Below are 18,128 nucleotides of genomic sequence, written 5' to 3'. Positions count from 1 at the left end.
CGTGTTCTGCTCCTCCAGCGGTAGTACCGCTGGGTGCACGGTAGTACCGCTTATAAGCGGTACTACCGCCCCAAGGTTCATGTTTGGTTGCTCCTTTTCCCTGCTTCTTCCGCCAGAGCGGTAGTACCGCTCGTGGAGCGGTAGTACCGCTCGTGTGCGGGCTGAGCACATAACGGTTGGATTTTTCCCCTTCTATAAAAGGGGGTCTTCTTCCCCATTGAACCTGATCTTTCAAGCTCGTGTTCTTCCCCCATTGTTGACCTTCTTCGAGCTTGCTAACTCTCAATCCCTCCATGGATTCTTGCTAGTTTTTGAGGGAAAAGAGAGAGGAGATCTAGATCCACATTTCCACCAATCACTTTCTCCTCTTTGTGAGGGGAACCCCTTGGATCTAGATCTTGGAGTTCTTGGTGTTCTCCTTCTTGTTCTTCCTCTCATTTTCTTCCCTAGCATTAGTTGCTTCGGTGGGATTTGAGAGAGAAGGACTTAGGCACTCCGTGTGCCCTTGCCATTGCATTTGGTGCATCGGTTTGAGTTCTCCACGGTGATACGTGGAAGTTACAAGTTGAGAAGCTTATTACTCTTGGGTGCTTGGTGCCCTTGAGCTTGTTCCTCTTGGGTACTTGGGCGCCCTAGACGGTTGGTGGTGTTCGGAGCTCAATCATTGTGGTGTAAAGCTCCGGGCAAGCGTCGGGGTCTCCAATTAGGTTGTGGAGATCGCCCCGAGCAATTTGACGGGTACCGGTGACCGCCCCCAAGGGTTGCCAAAGTGTACGGGTTCGGTGACCGCCCCCAAGGGTTGCCATTTGTACGGGTTCGGTGACCGCCCTCAAGGGTCCCTTAGTGGAATCACGGCATCTTGCATTGTGCGAGGGCGTGAGGAGATTACGGTGGCCCTAGTGGCTTCTTGGGGAGCATTGTGCCTCCACACCGCTCCAAACGGAGATTAGCATCCGCAAGGGTGTGAACTTCGGGATACATCGTCGTCTCCGCGTGCCTCGGTTATCTCTTACCCGAACCCTTTACTTATGCACTTTACTTTGTGATAGCCATATTGTTTCTTGTCATATATCTTGCTATCACTTAGTTGTTTATCTTGCGTAGCATAAGTTGTTGGTGCACATAGGTGAGCCTAGTTGTTGTAGGTTTTGTGCTTGTCAAATTAACCGCTAGGTTTATTCCGCATTTGTTCAAGCCTAACCGTAATTATTTTAAAGCGCCTATTCACCCCCCCCTCTAGGCGACATCCACGATCTTTCACCCGAAAATCACTTCCTCTAAGTCTTAAATAGCAGAACCTACTCTTTCTTCAAAGAATGTAGCATACCTAAGAAATGATTTCTCTAACGAGTCAAATCCGTTGTGAAATAAGGAAATGCGCGGATCGCTTCTTCTACCCTTCTCTTATTCGCATTTCCTGCTTACTATTGAAAGAAAAGCTGTTACTGCTGCATATCCCCTTTTTCCTCTAATTCGAGCGAGTAAAGGCGCAGCTTCCTCATCTTTGCTTTATAGTTTGATATAATATAGAATTGGATTTTGCTTTCCTTTAAGGAGCTCTAGCTATCTTACTGATCCACCAGTTCATACTATTAATGAGAGCTCTTTCACCCTGCCCGCGGGTAATCCCTTACTGAGCCTACTCAAGCAATCTCCCATTAGCCGCTCTTTACTTTATAGTCAAGCGATTGTAAACTCCTTATTTAGGCTAGCTACTTTGCTGATTAACAAGATTATCGCATTGGAGCTGTGACAGTTATGTAAACTACTTCTCTAGCAAGTAATGAATCTGAGGTCAAAGCCAATGAGTACGCCGGATGTTGCATTTTCACAGTGAGGGAAGGTTGGCTTGACAGGCTTCGTTCTGGATGTTGTAATCTCTTCTCATGGTCTTTGTTCGCTTTATTATCCCGTTGTGAGAATGGCTAGGACTGTGGATCCACACGCCCCCCCTCTAGTCAGTACTTTCCGAGTAGCGCAAGGCTTCTTCGTTGGCAAATAAACGAATTAATGAACTAATTTCCTAATATGACGTGAACTTGAACTAGCATTGATCAAGTCCATGAGCTCATAAGAAGGAGTTCTTCACGTGAGAAAGTCCACGGCTTAGCTTAATTCAATAAAAAAGAAAGTATCCAATCGACTTTAGGAGCGCCATATGTTTCTATCTGAAACGGTAAAGCGAGGCTCGCTATAAGGGTCATAGCTAGTTCAGGATTGGTAGGAAAGTAATACAAATGATTGTAATATGACAACCCCCAGGGGAGCTAGCCTTTGTGTTAAGATTAAAAAGAAGAGCCCTCTTTTCATACGACTCGGTGATTCCATTGCTCTATCCGGCCGCAAGATTCGATCGCGTACAGCACGAGCACGAGATGGGTTGGGGACTTAGAAATGAGCTATGCTCCAAGAATTGACCCCTGAACTACCTTTGCCCGCCTTTTCTTGTAGAATCCACTCCCCCTCTTTTATATATTTAGAATGCTTTTAGGGCTAGTGGAATGAGGCTGGAACCCATCAATATCGCTAAACCGGGAGAGTTGCTTGTGTTGGGTTCAAAGTTTCGCTCTACCAAGGCAAGATATAATATAATAGAATATAATAGAATATGCATCCAGCTTTAGCTGAATATCGTGAGTGTTCAGCGAAGTATGCTAGCCATTGGCCTTACGTTCAGGATACTCCTTTCTGTCTTTGCGATGTTTGGTTATAAGAGAATGTTGCTCTTCAGAAAACGCGTATAGTGGCCTTCGTCGATGGGACAAATGCTCCAGTGTATGCGTTACAAGGCAACTAGCATTTTGTCATGGAAGTTCGTGAAAGAATGTTCTTGTTTTTCGTTGGAAAAACCAACGCCGACGTCAAGATCAGTCTCCTTTCCTTTCTCTTTTTGGGAGCAGAGCTGAAAAAGATGGACAGTAACGATCGCGTAATATCAATTTATCGGCCTCGTCATCGAAAGCGGCTTCCAATTGCTCGGAAATTCTCAGCTATATGGGGGACTTTGATGGTGAGCAAAAAGAATTGATCAAGAAATTGGTAAACTTTCGCATGATCGATGGTAAAAGAACGAGAGTTCGTGCTATTGTTTATAAAACTTTTCACCGCCTAGCTCGAACTGAACGCGATGTAATAAAACTTATGGTTGACGCCGTAGATAATATAAAGCCAATATGCGAAGTGGTCAAAGTAGGAGTCGCAGGTACTATTTATGATGTTCTTGGGATTGTAGCCAGGGATCGTCAACAAACCTTAGCTATTCGTTGGATCCTTGGAGCAGCTTTCAAACGACGTATAAGCTACAGGATAAGCTTAGAGAAATGTTCATTTGCTGAGATACTGGATGCTTACCGAAAGAGGGGAATTTCACGTAAGAGAAGGGAGAATCTTCATGGACTGGCTTCCACCAATCGGAGTTTCGCGCATTTCAGATGGTGGTAAAGTGATACCACATAAGGAGCTCTTCCTCATTCAGTCATACTCAACAAAAGTAAGAAATGTTTGACCCGGATCCTTTTTTCATCTTCATATAGAAAGAAAATCGGCCTTCCTCATACTCCCCCCTTCATTCATAGAGTTGGAGGAATCCACAAGAGGCCTGCCCATTCATAATTGCATAAAAGAACCATTCTTTTTATGAAAACTCTTGTTCCAACCTCACCTCAGGTCGAATGAATACGAAAGGGGGATCAATCAAATCAATAAGCCATGAATGAAGAAGTAGTGGGCCTTTCGCCTTATTTCGTTTGACTCGTGGAGCTGAGAAATCTACTTCAAAGAGAGGGAAAGAGTGCTAGTCCGAAAGAACAAGCAAGGGATGAGCACACGGGAGCGAAACCCGTTGCGCCCACGCGCATACGTTTTCTTGCTGGGTAATTTCTCAGAAAGTTTTTTGTGTTGTTGATTCCTATTCCTAGGTGTTGTGCTTTTTCCCCTATGCCGCCTATTGGTACTAGTGGAGTAGGATTGGCCTGTAATACAGAACCTATAGGTGGTGTAACCTTTCGCTCAATACTCAAATCTACAATTGAAGCATCTGAGGCTGCATCAATCGAGGATACACGACATAAGGAATTGTTAGATCTCCAAACTGAACTTCGCCTTCACCAAGCGTGGGTTTTCACTGGTCCTAACTAACGGTTGGCAAGCGATCCCCTATTCTGCATCCCGAAGATCAGACGGCCCAGAGCCGGAGCGATCATTCAAGCAAGTTACTCAGCTTGAGTTTTTCAGTCAATCAATAGATTGTGCAGTTTCTTAGTCTTTTGGTCCACGTCTTCATGACTTATAGAAAGGGTTTCTTTCTTTTACAAGATCATGGAAGCTTCAGAAACCATCCGAGATCTTCTGGAAACAAGAAATGTTGCATCAAAGGGTTCAGTGGTCATATCATAGTGAAATCGAGTTTCTTGATTTAGTCGATATCAAATTCCCAACTTAGAAATTCGAAAGGACTAAGATTCTACTTCTTCCTCAAATACTAGGAATGTGGATTCAAGTATGATATCACTATTCCACAGATCTCAAGAAAACGAATTGAACAAGTTTGATGGCTGGAAGAAGATAGGAAATGTTCAAACATGTATTGCATTTCATCGATCTCACCCTTTGTTCAGTGCCGCATAAGTACTGACTTCTTGAACAGATACCGGTACCGGTCATGAAGGCTTCGCCCTTCTCAAGTCAAGTGTAGAAGCGAAATCCGTTGAGCAAGAAGCCAGTGATCCCACAACATCAAAGTGATACATATGACATATTGGAAATTAGGCTTAGTTTGTAGCTGTGAATATAGTAATGCACTTATTTATTGATAAATATGTTCTTTCAAGTAGAGCATACTCAGTAGAAAGGAGGTGGCGGAGCTGGGAAGAGGATTATACTTTTTCGATTACTTGGACTTAGAGACCAATTATAGAAAGAAGACAGTAGCTGAGTGAGTTTTATGGATCTAGTTTATGAGCAGCTTAACTAGAAAAGCAAGCAGAAGGAATAGAAGAATGAAATGCAGAAATAGGGGAAGGGCGGGTAGCATTTTCAAATGCCAGTTTGAGTGAGACAGTTTCTGTCTGGCCCCCAACTTTTAGGCTGTTCTTCCATTCTGCCTTTGTCTTGCTCTAAGCTACCTGACTTCCTTCCTTTGTTCTTCCATTCTACTTTGTATGATTCTGATCATCAGTTCTTATCGATCCCAATTTAAGGACAAATCCTGATGTTGGTAAAATATACGTGTTGATCAAGGCCAAGGACAATGAAGCAGCCATGAAAAGATTGAAGAACGAGGTATGATGATTACTTCGGACTACTTTCTGTTCTTCATGCAAATGACCATATTTTCCGTCTGCAATACAGGTAGAAGATACTGAGTTGTTCAGATGTTTACAGGAAATCCATGGGAAAAACTACCACAGCTTTGTATTAAGCAAGCAGGTTCCAGTCGTTGGTAATTTCAGGGAAGCCTACATTGGCATTGCTCCTGAGTTAGCCAAAGAGATCGCGGAAGAAGTGGATGTTATCGTAAACTCTGCAGCAAATACCACTTTTGATGAGAGGTTCGTGAAGCTATACTAGTCTTGCACCAAGGATTGCTTCCATTACTAAATGTGTAAGTTCACATTCCATAGCAATAAAAGTATTGCAACTTGCAGGTATGATGTAGCACTAGACATCAACACCGTGGGGCCATTCCGGATAATGAGTTTCGCGCAGCGGTTTCGAAGACTGAAGCTCTTCTTGCAAGTATCAATAGGTCAGAATGCCAAATAAGAGTTTCTTATGGTCGAAATCAAATGGTAACCTGTTTCTATTAATCTCAAAAGCTTACAAACAAGCTTTAGCAGTATGTTTGCATGTCATGTTTTTGGCCAAACAGCATATGTGAATGGGCAGAGGCAAGGTTTGATACTAGAGAAGCCATTTTGCTTAGGGGATACCATAACAAAGGGGATAGGTTCCTCAGATTTTTCGGCACATCAGAATACCGTGTTGGATATCGAGGCTGAGATCAAGTTGGCTTTTGACTCCAGAAGGCATTCTTCTGCCTCTGCTTCTGTTACTCAAGAAATGAAAGAGTTAGGTAGTCGAGGTATTCTAGTATTTCCCTGTTACTTTCTCATGTCTGTAGATACGAATACATACATGAAGTATTTGATTTGTGCAATTTATTTATTCATAGGGCCAAACTCTATGGTTGGCAAGACACTTATGTGTTCACAAAGGCCATGGGCGAGATGGTCATCAACTACATGCGAGGAGAGATACCGGTGGTAACAATCAGGCCAAGTGTCATAGAGAGCACATGGAGGGATCCCTTCCCAGGTTGGATGGAAGGAAACAGGTAAATGCTAAACCCAAATCTGAGGTTGCGGATGTCACATATATATGTGATGCATCCTCGTCTGCTTACCAGATAATGAGCTATTTCCAGGATCTAGCAGTGCGTACTAACTTTTGACGGGTTGATGGTGAGGATCAAGTATATGACCTATATTCCTCACTATTAGAGGACTTCAAAGAGGAGATTCCATCATAATCTCTGGAAGCTAGTGTCAAGGAAGCCGTTAGCCGTCACCTTAACTGAAAGTTGGTGAAGAAGGTGTATATGCCTCTTGTCTATGGTAAGACATAGCATAGTGCAGCAGCGGACATCTAGAAGGGGCTTGACTTCATTAGAAAACGTGCTGAAAGCAACAAAGTGGCGGACATTTTTTTTTGCATTCTGGGACAAGAAATTCCCAGCCATTGCTAGGCTGAGCCATGTTAGCATAGAATGGTTTCTCCAACAATATGAGGATAAATCCCTTACTAAAATGGTAGTGGTCACAAACCCCTTCCGTGTAGAATTGAAAACATTAACAATACGAAAGCAAGAATCATCATTTATACTGGGAATGCCTTCCTCTACCAAAAGAGAAAGAGTTGAAGATAACGAAGGAAAGTGGGTGGATACAAAACCAGTTCATATCACTTGTCTTTCTGGTCTTTCAGAATCTCATCGAATACTAGTAAATGCTTTCGAAGAGAAAATAGAAGCACTAGAGAGCTCAAGTTCACTTCATTCATCACAAGATGCAAATGATAATCAAAATGGAGCTAATGAGGAAGAAATCACTTCTACTTAAACTTTTTTGAGTGAAATACCAACCAACACATAAAGCAATAACCAGATAGATAGAATGATAACAGGTAATACGAAGATATCAACACAGCCGGAGTCACGAGGCTCGATAATTACCAATGGGTTAGGATCTGAGGAAGCTTAGTTTGGATGATGGAATATTCGCTGTTCTGATTGTTGAGATACTGCAAATCCACTTATCCAACAATTTCAGTCCATTTTCCTACTTTTTCTGCAAGGGGTTCAAGGGGAAAGCATTATTATATCCTTAATATGACTCTCTGTCACACGGATGCTGCTGGGCAGCTACAAAACCCCTATAGTCGAAAAAAAGATCGAAACAGGGAGAAAACGTAGGATAACCCAGATCACTCGGACTAGCTGAACTCTCCAGAACAAACACAACCTAGGTGGTTTGACTAACGTTTTGGCACATTAGACTAACCTAAGACAACTCCTGGCTACATTCAGTCCTATCGAGATACAAGCTGTTACCAACCTGATACAACGCAAGTCACAAGCTTGACACAGCGAGAATGGCTGCAACTGACAACTCCTGCATCTGAGATTGACAACTCTAGTAACAGAGAATGACAACTCCTGCAACAGATATTGACAGAGCATGACACTCTCAACTGAGCTCAATCTAGCTGTGAACAATAAACAACACTGAAAGTAAACAACACGGTTATCACAAAACTTGGATTCCGGATTACAACTCTATAGGCAATGAACCACCACTAACGGCCCATAACGTTAGCTGATAGCCGCTGACCGTGGAGTACTTGCCGATCCATCAGCGAGGACTGTATCATTTAATCTCTAATCACCCCTCATCACTGCTCAATTTAACCTCTAATCTCTAATCACCGCTCATCATTCCAAATCATCTAACTTCCCGGCCGGTCACCCATGCTCTCACTACTCCAGCATGAGCACACTTAACTTCCGGGTTCTATTCCCCCTCGTTTCCATGTCTACACTTGTTGTTTTCCTGACAATAGTAAGATGTTAATCCTATTTACCCTCGGGAGTTTAGCTTGAGCATGAAGTCACATGTTTCACTGTTTGAGTTTGAAACTATTATTCTAAAAAACAATAATTATATAGTAACACTAATATTTCTTGAATAAGTAGTTTGACCACAGTTTGACCAGATTTGACCAAAATTCAAAAAAACTAAAATAATTATTTAGTAACACTAATATTCTTGAATAATTATTTAGTAACACTAATATTTCTTGAATAAGTAGTTTGACCATAGTTTGACCACAGTTTGACCAAAATTCAAAAAAACTGAAATAATTTTTTAGTAACACTAATATTCTTGAATAATTATTTAGTAACACTAATACTTCTTGAATAAGTAGTTTGACCAGATTTAACCAAAATTAAAGAAAAACTAGAATTTGAGCATACCTTTTTTCTTTTTAGAATTTGAGGATTCTAAAAATTTGCAAATAGGCCTATGGCGGTCAAAATCGGATGGGGATTTTCGTGTTGAACATTTTGATATATTATACGTTTTTTCCGACATCGTATGCAAAAGTTATAGCCGGATTACTTTTTCATAACACTTTTTTGCAAAACATGTCCAAATTTAAGTTTTTTAATTTTCCTAACTAGTAGATGTAGTAATATAACAACATCTCGAAGAATTTTATTTTTTGAAGTTTTTATCATTTTTTTTTCAAAACTTAAATGGCGATACGGGGGGGGGGGAGGGGAGTTTGAGACATGAACCCCTTTAGTCCTGGTTTGAGACACGAACCGGGACTAAAGGTCTAATCTTTAGTCCCGGTTTGAGATACGAACCGGGACTAAAGGGCATCGCACCCTTTAGTCCCGGTTCGTGTCTCAAACCGGGACTAAAGGTCTCATTTGAACCGGGACTAATGCTTTTAGCCGCTCGAACCGGGATTAATGCTCACATTAGTCCCGGTTTGTAATGCAACCGGGACTAATGTGTATATTGAGTTGTGACCAAAGCCCTGTTTTCTACTAGTGCATACGTATCTCCATTCATCATATTGATGGGCTACTACAATTTCATCCCACATGTGATCCATTCAGTGGTGGCCTCTACTTTTTGGATACATTCGTTTTCAGCGTACCCAAATGTAATCCAGGAGATTTTGTTTGGCTATATGGTTTTACTTATGCGAGCCTTTAAGTTTGTAGTCTTGCTCTCCTTATTCTTTAGATATAGGTTTACATAAGCTCACTCTTTTCCTCTTCACATAGAGGATATAGAAGGATTTGCTATAATTCCCACCCAATGAAATTACTTTAAAAGTGGTTGGCTGTAAAATAAAGTTCAGCATGCCAGTGGTGAAAAGGTTGGTCAGGCTATAGTTTATCGCTCCTCACCATGATAGACGTATATGTCAGTACATCATACCGTCTTGAATGCCATGGCGTGATTCAGCTGTGGCTAAGTCCAAAGCAGACATTGTGTTTACAATGTCTTCCTTGACTACAAAAATTAGTTTTTTCTCCTCTGTTGCAACGCTAGACCATGATAATAGCTTTATGTTATTACTCGAAACAGCAGAGCATGATCAATAACCCGCGTCGTTCTACTATCTAAAGATGAAAATTTACCATGATAATGTGTTCTGGAATGTTTTGTCACAAGACTAAATGAGAAAAAGCACAAGTTTTCGCTTTCACAAAAATTAAACAGGGGTAAAATAATACCAGTATAGTATCATTGGAGCTTTGCAATACACATATATGCATGCGAGGGTGTCTATCCTTCACCAAATTGCATTTAAACATATTATAATTTAGTTGTGGTCGGTTTGCATAATGAGCCCATAACCATGGTATGATCCAAAATACATATCGGCAAGAACATGAATCTGAACTTGTGTGTTATTCAAATAGAACACTCTTCAAATGACTTGGAATAAAACAAAAAGAACACTAATCAAAGTAATAATCTTTCGACATTCTTTGACCCGACAATCAAGGAGGAATGCAAAACCTCGTAACATAAGGCGAGGAGAAATGGCATTAACCTGTTCCATTTACAAGTTCAATCTAAGGCGCATGTTTTTATCATTACGCTGGATTTTTTTGTCCAATGTTTTAACAACAAAACTATGACAGACGGGAAGCACCCCATTGCCACGTTTTGCCAGCATATGTTTATGAATAAGCTTAGATGCAAAAGGTTGCAACCGGAGACACTTTTGTGATCATTTCCATACCCAGACATCTTTGCATATGGCAGCAATTTTTTACTCAAGAACTGCTCTGTATTTTTTTATATGTTTTTATGCTGCTACTACCACATCTAGTCTGTGTACTAAATTGCTCTCTCCTTCACTTCTAGGAGTTCTAGTACGTCTATGTTAATTGTTGATATAAGTGACCCATATATCTTACTTTTGCATGTAATATTAAGTATATTAATAGAATTTGGATTATCTACATACTTGTAGACCTTTTGATTTGCATGATTTGTAATGATGAGTATTCTGAAACCCCATCATTTACTCACATGTTTTTGTCAGGAAAATTGATGTAATCCTGGATGTTTTTGCTCATTATGCTTACATACCTTACAAAACTCAGCCAAAGATAAGACAATTTACTACTATTTGGGGGGTGGGGGTAAGAGCCTAATGATATATCACAGGTATATATATGTAAAATCGAGGGCGTATTCTCTTCATTAATTTATATTTGATCATATTTTAGTACTATTTTGGTTCACCTTCCTAATCTGCTCATGGATGTGCCATGATCCAAAATTCAACTAGGAACAAACCAGGCACTGTGAATGTATATCATCCATAACCCACATACTCTAATTGGCGCAAAACAAAACAAGAAGAATGCTAGTTAGATTAACACTGTTCAAACACGTGGAGGGTTTGCCAATAAAGTTGTAGTCAAGAAATTACTGTAAAAGAACCAGAATTTGGAATTCAATGATCGAAGAAGGTCGAGGAAAAAAGTTTCATGTTGTTGAAATTATTTCTATAGACCGACTTCTGATTTAACTAAAAATATGTGTTGGGGAAATGGGAGGGTTGTAATTATTTTTGCTCATCAAAGCTTTCCAATACAGGACAAAAAGCCAACGAAACTTTCACATGCCCTTGCTGACTCATGTCCTCATTGATGTCATGTCATGTGTGACGCCTCAATGCATCCAATGTGGAAATGCTCTGTTGGTCTAGAATCAGCACCATCCCTTTTTCCAATACGAATCAACAAGCTCCAGGTTCCACTACCAACATAACGAAACACAACATCCAATTAAATAAAACCAACAATAAACTATGGCAAGATAAAGATAGTTCAACAGACCCAGTACCAACTCTGTTTGTTGTAAACTAATAGTACAACTAGAATGGTAGTTCCTACTCCAGAAGGATAAGAAACACAGCCAACTATATACACAACCATTTGAGGACTCTCAAACACAAGAAGCTAGCAACAGAAGCAACATCAACTCCATCCATTTCGCTTGGCCTGTACTTTGCATGTTGATGAAAAGAAACAATCTGGTTTAAACATAACATGCTTCGATGATATTCCAGAGGCCTCTCAAACCAGGAGTGTGATATACGAGTGCCTTCCATGCACCTTAACTTTCACCCTTTTCCTATCTCTACTCTATAGGACATACATAGAGAGTTGCCTTTGCTTGGGTGAATACTACTATATAACATGGTGAGTTGGAAAGAGAGGCCCCACGCACCCCACTACCAAAAATTTCTCTTTCAATTTTAAACAAAGTGAAAGCTCAGGCGGCTGCTCAACGAGGAGGTTCATGCTCGTTAACTTACACTTACTTCTATCACTTCTCTAGTCCACCTTCCTTGGTTATATATCCTTGTTGATCTCCACCTGTTTAGATGCACCATGTGGTAATAAAGATCTAAAGGATGTGCTCCGATGGCCACTTGCATGGGCCGCAAATGGATAACGTCCTCAAAGAAGGCAATTCCATAAAAAAGTCCATGTAGAGAACGGTCCTTTGCCAAAGATATCAGGCGTGATGCATTCTTCTCTTGATTTCATAAGTCATGCCACTATTTATCCATGCCCTAACAAGAATTAGTGAATATGAACACGAACGACCTGATTCATGGAAAAACTTTAGGACTAACTGACAACAAGCAAAAACCAAGAAGAAAATGAGCACCTAGGAGGAACTAGCTACCCTGATCCTTGTTTGTAAGTACTCCAAATGCTTGTTTTCCGAGTTAGATATCGTTGCATCTCATTTGATCAGTACATAAGCCAATGCCCGATGATGCAATGGTTACGCATAAGCCTATGCCACCTTGCTACCAGTGAGATGGCTGGCACACATGGCCATATATATACAGATGATTGAGAGCCCTTTGCAAAATATAAAAAAATTGCAGGGAAGCAAAATACCAAATTTGAGGTAATCAATCTCTCTGAAAATATGTTGCTCTAAACAAGAATAATTACACACCATATGAAAGTGTAATTCTTGATCGATTTAATACTATCGAGCCATAAATCGCTGCTAGAATATGACACCCTGTGCTACTAGATATCTCATATCTAATAAGGCATCTTCAAAATAAAAGTTTCGGTTTGATTGGGCTTTGGACAGTAGAAATCCAATATCACTGAGTTGTTCTTGTTATCAGCTGTGAGGTCGGCAGATTCTTTAGGAACAAGCGTGGCCTTAGGCAAGGCGAGCCCATTTCCTCGCTCCCCTTCAATATAGTAGTTGGTGCCCTTTCCTCCATGTTAGATAAGGCCGAAGGGCTCAAAGTGCTGTCACGACAGCAAAAAAATAGTCATTTGGCTGATAATAGTTGTCGTGGTAGCGAGAAAAGCTATTGTGACAGGGTAAAACACTGTCACGACAGGGTTGTCTCTTTTAGTTTTGGCATAAATAATATATTAGTGCCGTGTGTGTTTATGCCGGAACGCCATAAGTTCTTGTGCTAGTAGGAACCTTCGCGCCTAGTCGTTCAGCTGGCATGGCAGGTCATGCGTGGGACGCAATCGAGCGGTATTGCCTTTGGCACAGCAGCCGTTACTGACCAGGTAACAAGACAGCACACACACAGGGTGCCCAGCCATCCATGGCTTTGCGCAAGGAGGGAGCAGGAAAGCAGATGGTTGTATAGATGGTCTTAGGATGAAACAAAACTGGCAGAAATTGGCAATTGGCCATACCGTTGTTCCCGTTGCTTCCCAATCCTACATTATGTCTTGTCTTCAGAATGATATCTGCTAGTCTCTTTGAACTCTTTGTGGCATACAAGCATATACTTACTGCTAGTAGGCTCGCAAACGTCTGACTTGGCTAGTCATTTATACAAGCGTAGTTTCTAGCTAGTCACACCATTAATATTCCATATTTGGGAGCAGTTCAACGGAGGTCATGCATTTAACTATAGGGATAAAACAATATTAGTTATTTGTGCTACCAAGTAATTAAGCCGCTGACCCACACTTGACATCCCTATCTCCCTTTGCCCCCAGCATCTTCCTCCTAGAACGACATAGGAGGTGATCTCGCGGTGACGCCACTAGTCATCCGTCCCTCCAGTGTCACCACCGATGGTGAGGTAAGAGAGGGAGATAGGAATGGAGGGGCGATGACGGCGGCGCACCTTCGGCTCGCTTCAGTGCTTGTAGTCGTCGCTAGGTGGTCTATGGATCTGGTTGTAATTTCTACAATTTCTGGTATTCGTTGTACTGCCATGTTTAAAGATGAATAGATCGGAAATTTTCTTGCAAAAAAAAAAGGTAAGACCGAGGGAGATACCCTCTTTTTTTAAAGAAAAATGTCATGTCATGGAGTAAATTGCAGAAAACCATCACTTTAAGGGCTAGGTTTTCAGAAAACACTAGGTTACAGTTTCTTGACAAATTGCACCATGTCTTGTGTAATCTTTTTGCAAAAATCACCGATTGGCGGATCTGGCTCGGTTAAGTGCGTTTATGACAGATGGGGCCCCTATTTCGCTGATGTGGCATAGCGTTTTACCAAATACAACATTACATGGGTAAAAATGCGAAAACACCCCCAACACTATTGTCAAAAAGCGAAAACACCGCCAACACTATTACCAAAGACAGCATTACATGAGACATTGATGCTCGTTCTCCACTACTAGTACTGATGAAGAACAAACACAGAGCAAGAACCGATTTTTTCAGACAGAAATGAAACCAAACCAAATCAAGTGGTGGCAACGGCGGGCGGGCTAGCAGCCGGAGATCTTGGCCTTGAGGATGGTGCACTAGGTCTTCTGGAAGGCGGTGGCGGCAACGTCCGGGTCGACGAGCTGCAGCCGAAGCGGGCAGACGACCCCCAGGGGGCACTTGGCCTTGCGGCCCTTGTACTGCATCACCGTGTCCAGCCGCACCTCCACCTCGAACACGCCGGCGTCCTTCTGCTTGGCGAACTCCGCCGCGCCGGCCGCCGTCAGCTTGGGCAGGGCGCGGCCGACGGCGCCGACCCTGAGGCGCACCGTGGTCTCCTTCCGGGCGCCGAGGTCGAGGGCGACCCCGATTTGCCCTCCAGTGCGAGGAGCCGCCCAACACCGGCTGCCGGATCCGGCGAGGGGTGCCGCCCCCTCCCCCCGATTTGGCCTGCTGCGCGAGGAGGCGCCCGACGCTGGCTGCGTTGACCGCCCCAACCAGTTGCGAGGATGAACGTGGGCTGATTGCTTTTTCCTTTTTGATTTAGGGGTGTCTCTGTAAAATCTGTGGACGAGTTTGTAAAATTATATTAAAATTGACTTGGCACGAAATGCTACGCCACGTAGGCAAAAAAGGGCTCCATCTATCATAAACGCGCTTAACCGAGCCAAATCCGCCGATTAGTGGTTTTTGCAAAACAATTACGCTAGACGTGGTGCTTTCTGCAGCGAATCTGTATCCTAGTGTTTTTCGCAAATCTAGTCCTCAGAGCGGTGGTTTTATGCAATTTACTCCATGTCATGTTAGGTCCTTGTTTTGGCGTGGGCATAAGTAGTGCACGTCACGTTCTTATGTACAATATGCTATTATTCCCATGACAATCATAAAGCCTTCACAGAAGCTTCTTTTTTCCTGCTGGAAAAACTTTCAATCTATTCATATTCAATCATAGCAATTATAGCAGTACAATGAACATCAAAATTAATAAAAATTACATCTAGATCCATATACCACCTAGCAACGTCCACAAGAACTAAAGCAAGCCGAAGGAGCGCCGTCGTCATCGCCCATACCTCCCTGGAGTTGTGCAAAATTTGTTATAGTAGACAGCCGGAAAGTCATCGTGCTAAGGCCTCATAGGGCGAGCGCACCAGAACAGCAACCACCGCCGACGAAGAGTAGCGCAGATTGAAAGGATCCAACCTTATTCTATCTTCAGGGAGCCGCCGTCGTCTCACCTTCCTGAGCAGAACACAAGCCCTAAAAAAATTCAAAAATATAAAAAAGAAGCCTTCCCGCCGGCAAGGACCGGGATCCATCGTGCCCCCATGGCCCTAAGGCCACCGGAGACGAGACGGACCGGCGGCGCCGCAGGCAAGAGGTAGAGAAACCCTAGCAGGCTTTTCTTGGAGAGGAGGCACTTTACTCAAGTTTCTTACCAATGTATTTTCCATATGTACTCATTACTTGTAAGCTGGAGAGGGTTATGTTTCATTTCCAAGATTTCGTTGAAAACTCCTCATCTATTCGTCAAACATCATGATGGTAGAAAGAACGCTAGCGGCAATTACAATCACCGGAGCGAGCTGAAGGCGCGCCGCCGTCCCTCACCGTAGCCGGGGAAACCTTGTTATAGTAGACAGTTGGAAAGTCGCCGTGCTAAGACCCAAACGGACTAGCGGACCAGAGATGCAATTATTGCCGGTGAAGAGAAACGTATATCAGAAGGATCCAATCTGTGGATACACGAGGGTAGACTAATAAAGAGTGGATCCATGCAGATCGACCGAAGATAAACACCAATCGAATCCCTCAAGATCCGTCAGAGACACCTCCACACGCCCTCTGACGATGCAAGATGCACCGTCGGGACGATGGCTAGGAGGGGAGAACTTTATTTCATCTTTCGGGAGCCGCCGCAGCCTTGCCTTCTTGAGCAAGACACAAATCATAAACAAACTAAAAAAACCCGCATGAAAATGAAGCAAGAGCCCTCCCATCAGCAAGGGCCAAGATCTACCACTTCTCAATGACCCTAAGGCCACAAGAGACGAGGCAGGTCAACGACGCCACCAGTGGGTGGCTTGGAAACCCTAGACGACTGAATTTGCTCATGAGGAGAAGAATTGTCTGCCATTTCTAAGATCTTTGGAACAATGCATTATTGGTTTTTCTTGGAGCTAAAACTCTGTCTCTCAGGATGGGCATTCACGCGAAGCGAGTATAGATATGCTGAAATTGTCTTTGTGATTGACTGTTACTTGTGCACCTTCACCTCTCTCCATTACGATAATCACATGGCGTTCACCAAAAAAAGAAAGAAAAGTCATTGACTCAAGTAGTTTCCATTTCATGGATGTTTTTTTCTATTCGCATGTGGGATTGAAATCTTCTGACGTACCACATCCTACTGCAGTCCATTGTCCATCGACAACAGGTTTCAACGTACACCAATTCAGCGATTCATGCTCCTGCAGACACGCCCAGTCTTACGCAAAATGAGAGTGTAGATGGCAACTAAGGCGGCAGCAAATCGAGGCATGAAGAGGTGTTCCAGGCGGATGGTTCAGCAACAACTCCGCATGCGCATCAAAGCTGAAAAGGATCCAACTTTTGAAGTTACGGGTCGCATCTTCCCGCAACAACGCTACTGCAACAACAAATCTAGTTAAAGGCGGCCATACAGTGTCACTTGTTTTTTTCCTGATGAGTCCTAGTCCTAGTTGGGTTGCACAACTATTGGACACCATATCGTAGCATCACCGCACTTGAACAATTTGTTGTGTTTCTTTGAGTTCTCGTGCCTCATTTTTCTGTTTAAATATGGTCGACTGGTATTAGAAGGTGCACACATAAATATCCACATAGATATGTTGTGGACCCTTGGTGCCTTAAGTGTCGTCGCCTTTGTAAAGTTCTTGGTGACATCGATGCTCACATATAGGCATTTCTCTGCCACACATAGAGGAGGAATGAGGAACTAATGTTTTTGTGTACTGTAGCAACTGACTTGGTCACATGTTGACGCGGTGAAATTGATCCTCTAACTTTAAAATTTTGAAGTTTGGTAGCTGGTAACATAACGTTTCATGTGACAAGAAATTGTCTAGGCGTGGTTGTGTGTTGTTTCACATGGTGTATATATATGTTGCTCTATGGTGTTAGCACGCCTCACCACCTTCAACGACAGTCGGTTTGGCACAATTCAAAGCAGCGATATTGTTCAACTTCAAAATACCCCTCTTCTAATTTTCATGGCTGAATTTTGATCTAGAAAATGATAAACAAGTCAGTTAGCTCTACATTTTTACCAGATGAATTGCGCCGTTGGTTCACTAAGATGAAGAATGAGTTGCAACACTCCTCTTTCTACCTGGCTAGCCTTCTGATCAAGCCCGCCATACTTATCGGGCACAGCCATGTATCGCTTCATGCGAGACAAAACGAGACCTCGCCTACGGAGCCTTGTCCCAATCACCAATAATGGCCGGCCAAACTTCCTAGTTAGTTCTTTTTTATATATATTTCTTCTTTGTTTATATCTTTGAAAAAACTCTAAATACATATATTCCAAAACCTAATTTACTTTATAAAATTAATTTGAAAATGTTAAGACAGTCTAAAACTTTTCTTAGCATAATTTTAAAAAATGCTGATAGCTCTCAAGAAAAATGCTTGTGACTTTTACAGTATGTTCACGTCTTTCAAAAAATTATACATGGCATTGTTTTGAAAATGTATATACAAGGGTAAAAAAATGTTCTTCTAATTCAAATAAAAGTTTTGTACCACCCAGTAAAATGTACATACATTATAAATAATGTTCACGTGCTTCAAAAAATATGTTTCTGAAATT

General features: G+C 42.3%; 1 protein-coding gene across 1 annotated transcript; it reads left to right on the top strand.

The window, feature by feature from the left end:
• The first annotated feature begins 5,259 nt into the window (after positions 1-5,259).
• LOC141026182 (fatty acyl-CoA reductase 2, chloroplastic-like) lies at positions 5,260-7,118 on the top strand. Its single transcript, XM_073502169.1, has 5 exons — positions 5,260-5,280; positions 5,350-5,549; positions 5,646-5,746; positions 5,870-6,082; positions 6,985-7,118. The coding sequence occupies exons 1-5, from the start codon at positions 5,260-5,262 to the stop codon at positions 7,116-7,118; spliced, it is 669 nt and encodes a 222-aa protein (XP_073358270.1).
• The last annotated feature ends 11,010 nt before the right edge of the window (positions 7,119-18,128 follow it).

The sequence above is a fragment of the Aegilops tauschii genome, chromosome 6 (genome assembly GCF_002575655.3).
Source record: "Aegilops tauschii subsp. strangulata cultivar AL8/78 chromosome 6, Aet v6.0, whole genome shotgun sequence".
Taxonomy (NCBI): domain Eukaryota; kingdom Viridiplantae; phylum Streptophyta; class Magnoliopsida; order Poales; family Poaceae; genus Aegilops; species Aegilops tauschii.
Note: the sequence above shows the minus strand (reverse complement) of the source record. Positions and strands in the feature narration are given on the sequence as shown.